The 10,457-nt window shown below is 36.9% G+C and overlaps 1 protein-coding gene across 1 annotated transcript in view; it reads left to right on the forward strand.

Annotated features, from left to right (window-relative positions):
- CRYZL1 (crystallin zeta like 1) overlaps positions 1-10,457 on the forward strand; it is a 38,348-nt gene that overhangs the window by 16,823 nt on the left and 11,068 nt on the right. The window contains exons 5-8 of the mRNA XM_034654701.1: positions 1,761-1,805; positions 3,029-3,097; positions 4,985-5,050; positions 5,146-5,189. Coding sequence (XP_034510592.1) covers positions 1,761-1,805; positions 3,029-3,097; positions 4,985-5,050; positions 5,146-5,189 — 224 coding nt within the window. The remainder of the gene's footprint in view (positions 1-1,760; positions 1,806-3,028; positions 3,098-4,984; positions 5,051-5,145; positions 5,190-10,457) is intronic.

Here is a 10,457-nt window from a genome sequence, read left to right on the forward strand (position 1 = left end):
GTGATCCCAGCGATCTGGGATCGAGCCCCACATCAGGCTCTTCCGCTATGAGCCTGCTTCTTCCTCTCCCACTCCCCCTGCTTGTGTTCCCTCTCTCGCTGGCTGTCTCTCTCTCTGTCGAATAAATAAATAAAATCTTTAAAAAAAAAAAAAAGAAAATTCTCCTTCAAAAACAGCAGAATAAAAGATAACAAACAAAATATTTTAATGACACGAACACTGATTCCTTACCTCCAAAATATGAGGCAGGAGGGTAGACAAGGGCCAGAGCCATAATGAGCCTCATATATCAGATTGGGTTTTAGGCACTTTTGAGGCTGTTGGCAAGAGGACTGGTCAGGTCATAGACTAACAGGCAAGAGATAACAAAGTCCATAACCTAGATAGCAATGGCAAGGGTGTGTGCTGAAGAAATACTGAGGAAGTCAAATCATCAGGACCGAATAATTAACTAAAACAGGAGAGTAAAAGCAGGTTTAAGAACCCGGAGTGATTTACCTGATTCTGCTTAAGGAATGAATTGATGCCACTAATTGAGAAGGGAAAGGGATCTGATTTGGAGGAAAACGGTGAGTTTAGATTCATACTTGTTGAGTTCAGGGTACGTGAGTGACATCTCAATGGAGAGGTCTATTAAGCAATTATGTGAGTTTAAGCTCAAAGGTAAGAGAGTTCTTGTTAAAAATGTATATATTTGAGAATTGTCCACATGTCATTTGTATTTGAAATCAGAATTGATGAGCTCACTCAGGGAGAGAGTAGAAATAGAGGAGTCCACTCTTTGGGGGACAACTGAACGGAGTGTGAAGGAAGCCAATTGAAAAGGATCAGAGTGATCCCAGGAAGACCGGGGTCAACAGCTGAAGGGAAAGGGAAAAGCACAATGCATCAGAAGCCAAAATTATTGGGGCATAGTGGTGCAGGAGGGATCCAAAGAAAGAGTAAACTGTGAAAAGAGGATTTGGAAGTAGGAATATCAAACTTAGAGTTGCTTGCAGAGTACCAATAGTTGAGCTCTGGAACCATCTTGCCCATAGCCAGCCAAAGAGGCCACTTCTAGATTCCCGGCTTCCATCTTCCTTCATTACGTTACCTTAGTTTCATTGTCTGTTAACTAGGAATAATAATACCTACATCACGGGTTAAATGGGAGGAAGATCAAATGTGATACAGCAAGTAGGCATTCAACAATGGTTGAGTTTTTCCTTTCCTTTCTTCTTGTTACTGTTTGAACAAAAATATTCGAAAGAATTGGTTGATGGTGGAGGCTCTGCCTCTGCATGTGCAGAGAAAATGTCACCATCATTTCTATGTAGTTCCAAGAAAATTCTTGACTCTGGTCTGCATATATTACTATAATTCCAAATCAAAGTAATTCTATGCATGACTCTTACCAGAATCTGCCATTGTATGTCTGAGGTTCTGTACCTAAAATAATGATAGGAAATTGGGCTCACCACAGGAAGGGTGGAAAGCAGTGTAATCATCATAAGAGCTGGAGAGTGGATTATTTTCCTTTATTCCTTCATCCTTAGCTAAATAGACATCCTCTTCTGTGGTGTCAACAGCCACATGGCCCAGATTTGAAGTGATCTATCCCACAGTCTTTATTATTGACCATCAAAATGTCCTAGAAATTCTTGGCCTTTTCTCTGAGTTAGTGACCTTTTTATTAACCCATGCATTTATTTTAATAGTTAAGTAACGGTGGTATTAAATAACCTCACAATACGAATTGTTAATTTTCTTCCCTCTTTAAGTTGGAAGCAAGGTATCATTCTTTCAACCAGATGATGAAGTCGTCGGTAAGTTATGATTTATAAGCCTGTTGCAAGTCATCTGTTTTGCTGTCATCTCTTCTTTTTCTAAAACAACGATTCATGTTTATTGTGTGCTTTGTATAGAAGGATACATGTATCCTGATTTTTATAATTTGCTCATAAATATCCACTGATGAAGAAAATTGAGAGTTTAATCTCATAGCAGAATATTTAAACTCTCTAATATTTGACTATTGAACAATATTGTAGATAGAAAGATGACCATAGTTGTTACTGTGGTTGGTACAGCCCTTTCCTGACAGGACCCCAGTCTATGACTAGACTGCGGATTCTGGAAAGCACAGTCACAGGTCACCTGCTTGAAGACCACTGACTGGCTCAGCTGTGCGGAAACTCCGCTCTCCATATCCAGCTTGCATTTCACAGAGCTGCTCCCTCGTAATACCACTCCCACAAAACCAAAAGTTTGCTGGAAACCCTTAGTTTATTGGTTATTTTAAAAATCCATAGTGAATACTATTCTGCAAATACATATATCTATACTATTATATCCTAAACAGTCACACAAACATAAAATATGACTTTAGTAGTAGTCTTGAAAATTACCATTTTTGTTATGGAAAATATTCATAGGAAGACACTTACTTAAACTTAGAAAATATTTACTTTATGGTATGCTTGAAGTTGTTAAGAACAGATTTGTAAGAAGGTTTTCATCAGCTTTTTATGGTATTGCCTTTGACTCATGTATTTTTTTGGAGAATTTATTATTTCTGTCTCTCTTATCTTTTTTATTCATCCAAGACGTCAGTGATACTGTTTTACTCAAGTGGCCAAAAATAAAATCAGACTAGCATAGAGGAAAATGGGATTTTACTGGAAGCATCTTATAGAACCAAACTGTGGGAAGGTAGCTGTGCATCAAGGACAATTTTAATGAGGAACCCAGGTGCCCCCAAGACTCTGACTTGGCTCTGTACATCGGACACCATCTTTACCGTCACTCAGAGGTGATAGAAGAGGGAGAAAAAGAAAGGTAGTATAGGCAATACAGCGTTCGTGACAGAAAATGAACTGTCCACTTCCCTTCCATACTTTTGAGGTCTCTCCCTTCCCCACACCAGTAATTACTGGAATCTTCCTCAAAACTCAAGTGAACAAAATGTAGACTAATACTTAGTGGCATCTCATTAGGAATGAATTCATTATGGGATTGTTTCCCTTAAGTTTCTCCTGTTAATTTCCAGGAATTCTGCCCCTGGATTCTGAAGGCCCTGGACTCTGTGAAGTTGTTAGAGTTCACGAGCATTACTTGGGTACGTGCCAGTCTTTTGCAGCTCACGTAAGTCTTGCATCATTGATGTGTGTGGTGTTTTGTAACATCGCGATGTTTTTGCATCCACCTTGCGTAATAAATACCTGTTGGCTGGTCACGTGAACACTGCCAGCGTATATTTAGTATCCATAAAATTCATACTCAGACCAAACAGCGTATAGACCTTTAAGTTTCACTTATACTGCAGTGGTAAGAGGTTTGAAAAGTGGTTTCTTCCTTGGCTCTGAAATCATATCCCTGATCAGAATTTTTTTTTAAATTGAAGGATAGTTGGCATACAATATTACATTAGTTTCAGGTGGAGAATTTTTTTTTACTTTTTATTCTTGTTATTAGTTGAAACTAAAAATGTATAAAATCTAGATAATATGTGTAGAGTCTGAGACAGGAAAGCATCAGAAACACTTTCCTTTGGTTTCTATTGCTAATATATTTCGACCAGTTGTTTAGTTTAACTAAATATTAATTTTTAATTTTTCCTATGGTAATTTACTTCTTCAATACTTAAAATAAATACGAACACACACACACACACTCTTCAGGAAACCATAGTGAAAAGATGCTGCATCTTCTTAGTAATCAGGGAAAGGCCAATTAAATTAACCACCTCAGGATACCATTAAGCATCCACATGATTGACAAATTTTATAAAGTCTAATCACCCCAAGTGTTGGCAAGGATGTGAAGCAATGGAACCTTTTATGCACCAGGAGTGTAAATTGATTCAAATGCTTTAGAGAAGAGGGTACGTGGCTAGCTCAGTCAGTACAGCATTTGACTTCTGATCTCAGAGTTGTAAGTTGGAGCCCCATGTTGGGTGTAGAGATTACCTAAAAATAAATAAATAAATAAAATCTTAAAAAAAAAAAAGATAATTTAGCATTATCTAAATAAAGGTAATGATGTATATACTCTAGGCCTAATAATTCTGGTAGTTCTGTACCTCCCAGAAACTCGATGTGGCCCAGTAGATAGGCACAAGAGTTCCTAATACCATGGTTTATAACTGTGGAATAAAAATGGAAAAAACCTGAATAAATACTCTTCACCAGGAAAATGGATAACTAAAGATATTCCTAGATTGTAATTCAACTTAGCAGTGAAAGCCAGTAACAGCCAGACATCAAGATGGACGAATCTCATAAACTACTGAGTAAGGAAAGCAAGTTGCAGAAGAATACAATGTGATACCATACATTTCTATAAAGTTCAAAAACATAAAAAATTAAACATATCTTATTTAAGGATATAAAGAAAACAGGGATGAAAAGTCAGGTGTAGGCTTACCTTTGTGGGCGGAAGTAGAGGATGTGATCAGAGTGGATCCACGGGACTCTGGTGGTGCTACCTCAGCTGTTTCTTATGCCAGGAGTTATGTTACTCTTCATACCTTATCAGTAGGTCGACATGTACTCTTTTGTATTCTTGAACTATTTCATTAAAATTTTTCCTGAGTTTATTCTTAAATGATATAATCCCTAATCAGACTTTGTGGTAACAGAAAGCTAAATTGGATTTTGGACTATTAAAAATAGTTAATTTATACATTTGAGTCTGTATGGTAATTTGAACTAGGCTAGCAAATCTGTGGCATTTTATTTCTAAAATTGGAAACTGTAAATCGTTTATATTTAATGACTATGTCTAATATTCCCAAGCAATACTATATTATAAAATACTATATTATAAAATACTATTTTATAAAAAATTGATTTCAGGGGCATCTGGCTGGCTCAGTCGGTAAAGCATGCAGCTCTTGATCTTGGGGTCATGAGTTCAAGCCCCATGTTGGGGATAGAGTTTACTTAAAATTAATTTCAAAAAGGTATCTTTCTGGAAATCTGAGATCTGTGTATATTAAACCTAGCTATGGAGCCAAACACATGTCTTCCTTTGAAAGATAAAGCTCACTTTCAAATACCATGCTGTGAAAGTCGCTGATCCATAGTTATTTTGATATTACACATTTTGAAAATTGAGGACCACGACTGGCTTTTTTACAGGTAACTATACTATTTTTGACCCCAGAATATATCCTTGGGCCTTATTTCACCTATTCTTTTGAGAACCTTGTAACTATGGAGTCAACTGAAACCTTTCATTTGGATTCCCAGGCTTGAGTTTTGACTAACTCTCCTAAACTAAATTGTTATAGAACATTAACTGTTGAAAAAACAAACCAAAAAAGGCCCAATCTTTTTTCTTTCTTTCTTTTTTTTTTGCCCCCCCCCCCCGCAGATTTGGCATAATTTATACACATTTCCATCATGTATTTACTAATTGTTTTTTACTAACAGCTTCATTGAGATATAATTTACATACCACAAAATTCACCTTTGTAAATCATACAATTCAGTCATTTTTAGTATATTCACGAAGTTGACCGACCCTTACCACTAATTTTAGAACATTTCATCACTCCAAAAAGAACTTCCATTCCCACTGGCAGTTATTCTCCATTTTCCCTCCTCAGCTTCTCAAAACCACAAATATACTTTCTCCTTCTATTGATTTGCTTATTCTGGACATTTCATATACATTAATCTTGCAATATGTGGTCTTTTGTAATTGTCTTAATTCATTTAGGTCATGTTTTCAAAGCTCATGCATTGTGTAACATCTATCCATATTTCATCACTTTCAGTGGTTGAATAATACTTTATTGTATGAGCATACCACATTTTGTTCTTCCATTCATCTATGATTAGATATCAGGGTTGTCTCCACTTTTTTTGGCTATTATGAATAATGCTGATCTGAACATTGGTACAGGTTTTTGTGTGGATATATGTTTTTATTTCTCTTGGGTATATACCTAGCAATAGAATTATTGAGTCATATAATAACTCTACATTTGGCATTTTGAGAAACTGACAAACCCTTTTCAAAATGGCTGCAACATTTATAATTCAACTAACAGTGAATGAGTGTCCCAGTTGCTCCTCATCCTCACTACTGCTTGTCATTTTCTGCCTTTTTAATTTTAGGCATCCTAAAAGTGATATCTTGTTATGATTTTGATTTGTATTTCCCTAATGACTAATGATGTTGAAAAATTTTCATACTTCACTGGACATTTGTATATCTTATTTGGAGAAATGTCTGTTCAGATCCTGTGCCCAGTTTTCAAATTGGGTTGTCTTTTTTATTGGTAAGTTGTAAGAGTTCCTTACATAGTCTAGATATAAGTTGCTTGTCAGATATAATGATTGTAAATATTTTCTCCTATTCTAAAGGTTGCCATTTCATTTTCTTAATGGTATCCTTTAAAGCACAAAGTTTTTAAAATACTGCTGGACTCCAGATTATTCATATTTTCTTTTGTCTTGTGCTTTTAGTATTATTTCTAAGAACCCATTGCCTAAGCTAAGTTTACAAGTATTTACACCTATGATTTCTTCTAAGAATTTTATAGATTTAGCTCTTATGTTTACCTCTATGATCCATTTTGAGTTAATTTTTGTATATGGTGTGAAATAAAGGTCCAACTTTGTTCTTTTTTTGCATGTAGATATCTAGAGTCCCAGAACCATTTGTTGAAAAGACTCTTCTATACCCACTGAATTGTTTTGACACTCTTGTTCAAAATCAATTAACCATAGATGTATAGATTTATTTCTGGACTCAGTCCTATTCAGGGGATCTATATATCTATTTTTATGCCAGTCAAAATTGCCTTGATTACAGTAGCTTGGGAATAAGTTTCTTTTCCTTTTTTTAAATTTAAATTCAACTAACATATAATGTATTATTAGTTTCAGAGGAAGAGTTTAGTGATTCATCAGTCTTATATAATACCCAATGCTCATTACATCACATGCCCTCCTTAATGTCCATCACCCAGTTACCCTATATCCCTTCCCTTCCCCTCCAGTGACCCTCAATTTGTTTCCAATGATAAAGAGTCTCTTATGGTTTGTCTCCCTCTCCAATTTCATCTTGTTTTATTTTTTCCTCCCTTCCCCTATGATCCTCTGTTTTGTTTCTTAAATTTCACGTATCAGTGAGATCATACGATAATTGTCTTTCACTTATTACTTATTTTGCTTAGCATAATACCCTCTAGTTCCATCCATGTTGCTGCAAATGGCAAGATTTCATTTTTTGATGGCCGAGTAGTATTCCATTGTATATGTATACCACATCTTCTTTACCCATTCATCTGTCAATGGACACCTGGGCTCTTTCCATAGTTTGGCTACTGTGGACATTACTGCTATAATCATTGGGGTGCAGGTGCCCTTTTGGATCACTACATTTGTATCTTTGGAGTATATACCTATAAAGAACTTATCAAACTTAACACCCAAAGAACAAATAATCCAGTCAAGAAATGGGCAGAAGACATGAACAGAGATTTCTCCAAAGAAGACATACACATGGCCAACAGACACATGAAAAAATGCTCAACATCACTCAGCATCAGGGAAATAAAAATTACAACCACAATGAGATACCACCTCACACCCATCAGGATGGCTAAAATTAAGAAGTCAGGAAATGACAGATGTTGGTGAAGATGTGGAGAAAGGGGAACCCTCTTATACTGTTGGTAGGAATGGTACAGCCATTCTGGAAAACAGTATGGGGGTTCCTCAAAAAGTTGAAGAAGTTACTGTGACGACTTGCCTTTGGGCAAGACACTGGGCATGTTCCAACTACATAGCCTCTAAGCCCTGTTGTAGCTCCAACATTTTGTAAAAAAAGGAAATCATTTCAGTACGTTCCCTGAAGATTTGCAGAAGGAAATATTCAGTTTAGCACAACTCTAGTTTAATTTCTATTAATTCTTCAGTGATTTTTTTTAAGATTTTATTTATTTATCAGAGAGAACAAGCAGGGTAAGCAGCAGGCAGAGGGAGAAGGAGGCTTCTTGGTGAACAGGGAGGCCGATGCAAGACTGGATCCCAGGGCTCTGGGATCATGAGCTGAACAAGGGCAGATGCTTAACTGACTTAACCATCCAGGTGTCCCTCGTTAATGATTTTTTAAATGGACGTTGAGCACTCATCACCTTCAGATAAGTCTGTTCTTTCACCAAACCAAACAATTAGGTTCCAAACAACTTCCCCAAAAATGTCTCATTAATCCTGCCACAGAATATTAAAGATAAAGTTAAGAAGTTGAGTGAGTCGTCTGGTTCTTTTGTGCCTTCAGTTCTTAAGCCATTTATGTCAAACATAAAAATAATTTTTTCGTTCAAAATTTCGTACACATTTTCAGCATGATTTTTTTGGACCTAAGGAAGAAAGAATTAAAATTATAATGCTTGGGTTTGGTGTGCTGTTATTATGATTCCTACCTGGCTCTTTTATTTATATTTCAAGTTTTTTATAACATAATAAACACTGGTGGACCACCTAACACAAAAGCAGGGATTTCAACATTAAACCACATGTTACCATGCAATGTTAGAGCCTTTGCTAAGTGTAGTTTTATTACTGTTAGCTTTCTTTAAAGGACTACCTGTTTGCGTTGTGTGTGGGTTTTTTTTAAGACTTATTTATTTATTTTATAGGGGTGAGGGGCAGAGGGAAAGAAAAAACCCTGAAGCACACTGCTGAGCACAGAGCCCATTGGCGGGGTTCGATCCCACAACCCCAATATCACATCCGGAGCCAAAACCAAGAGTCAGACGCTTAACTCACTGTGCCACCCAGGCACCCCTACGTGTTTGATTTCTTAATGAAAATATAGGTAGTCCCAGTTCTTGTAACGGAAGATGTTCCCCCCAAAATATAAGTAAACTGTAGGTGCCTTGAATGTGCACTGCTAGAGAAGTGCTTTACAGTCAGACATTCAAATTTATTAGCTATGTGAACCCAGACAAATTAATTACCCTGAGTCACGTTTTATAATCAAGAAAATTGGGAAAATAGCTATCTTAAAGAGTTTGGTAAAGAATAAAGTACCATGTGTGAGTGACATCACCTGGTACTCTACTTTAATGACTCGCTTGTCTGAACATTTTCAACATACGTGCATGTGTGCGCTCTCGCCCTCTAGATGGCACTAGTTAGTTGGTATGTGCAATGCTGACTGTCCTGGAATACACCATCTCAACTTTAGAGGGAAAATATTTGAAAGAGCTGGTCAAGACTACAAAAGTGTAGTGAAGTTGATTTTAGGTAAAAAGATAAAGGATTGCTTTTACTGGGAAAAAATCACATTCAGTGTACAAAATAAAAACCTAAAAATTAAATAATTAAATGTATTAAGGAATAGCTTAATGGTCAGATCAGATAGAGCTCTTTAAGCTATATTAGAAGTTTGCATTTTGTTTCAAGTGCAGTGGAAACCCATTGATGAACTGAGCCAACGTCAAGAGTCAGTTGACTGAGACACCCAGGCGCCCCGCCATTGAACTTTAAACAGAATTGTTAGCATGTTATGTATATTTTTAAAGATCATTCTGGGGGCGTCTGGATGACTCAGTCGATTAACCATCCGACTCTTGATCTCAGCTCACGTGTTCATCTCAGGGTCTTAAGTTTAAGCCCCGCATTGGGCTCCATGCTGGGCATGGTGCCTACTTTAAAAAAAAAAAAAAGATTCTGAAACTTCTGTTTTCAAAAAACACCATTAGGGAGATTGAAAAGAGAAAATAATATTTATAATACATAACCAAGCAATTCATCTAGAATATATTTTTAAATTCCTATAAATCAAACAAAGACAACACAACAGAAAAATTGATAAAACACTTTAACAGTCTTTCACAAATGAATTCCAGGTGGCCAGCAAACACAGAAGGGTGCTCAACATTAGCATTCGTGAGGGAAAAGCAAGTTAAAATCACAGTAAGAAACCATTACACACCCCAATGATTAGTAAGAATGTATAATCTTGCCAGGGGTTGACAAGGATATTCACAGTAACAGGAGCTCTGTTACACAGCTGTGGGAGAAGGAATTCACACAGCCACTTGGGGAATATGTAGTCAAGTCGAAGGTTGTACACCTGTAACCTGGGATTTCCATTTACAAGTACTGTCCTAGAGAAAACCCATTTGACAGCATAACACAGTCTTTTATATGCGAGCATTCTTATTACGGACACAAACTGGAAACAACAAACATCCTTGACTGGAGAGCGTATCACCAAATGAAAGTGTTCTCACATAGTGGAATGTCATAAAACACCAGAAAAGGGGGGCGCCTGGGTGGCACAGCGGTTACGTCTGCCTTCGGCTCAGGGCGTGATCCCGGTGTTCTGGGATCGAGCCCCACATCAGGCTCCTCCGCTATGAGCCTGCTTCTTTCTCTCCCACTCCACCTGCTTGTGTTCCCTCTCTCGCTGGTTGTCTCTATCTCTGTCAAATAAATAAAATCTTCAAAAAA

Source organism: Ailuropoda melanoleuca, chromosome 1 (genome assembly GCF_002007445.2).
Source record: "Ailuropoda melanoleuca isolate Jingjing chromosome 1, ASM200744v2, whole genome shotgun sequence".
In the NCBI taxonomy this organism is placed as follows: Eukaryota; Metazoa; Chordata; class Mammalia; order Carnivora; family Ursidae; genus Ailuropoda; species Ailuropoda melanoleuca.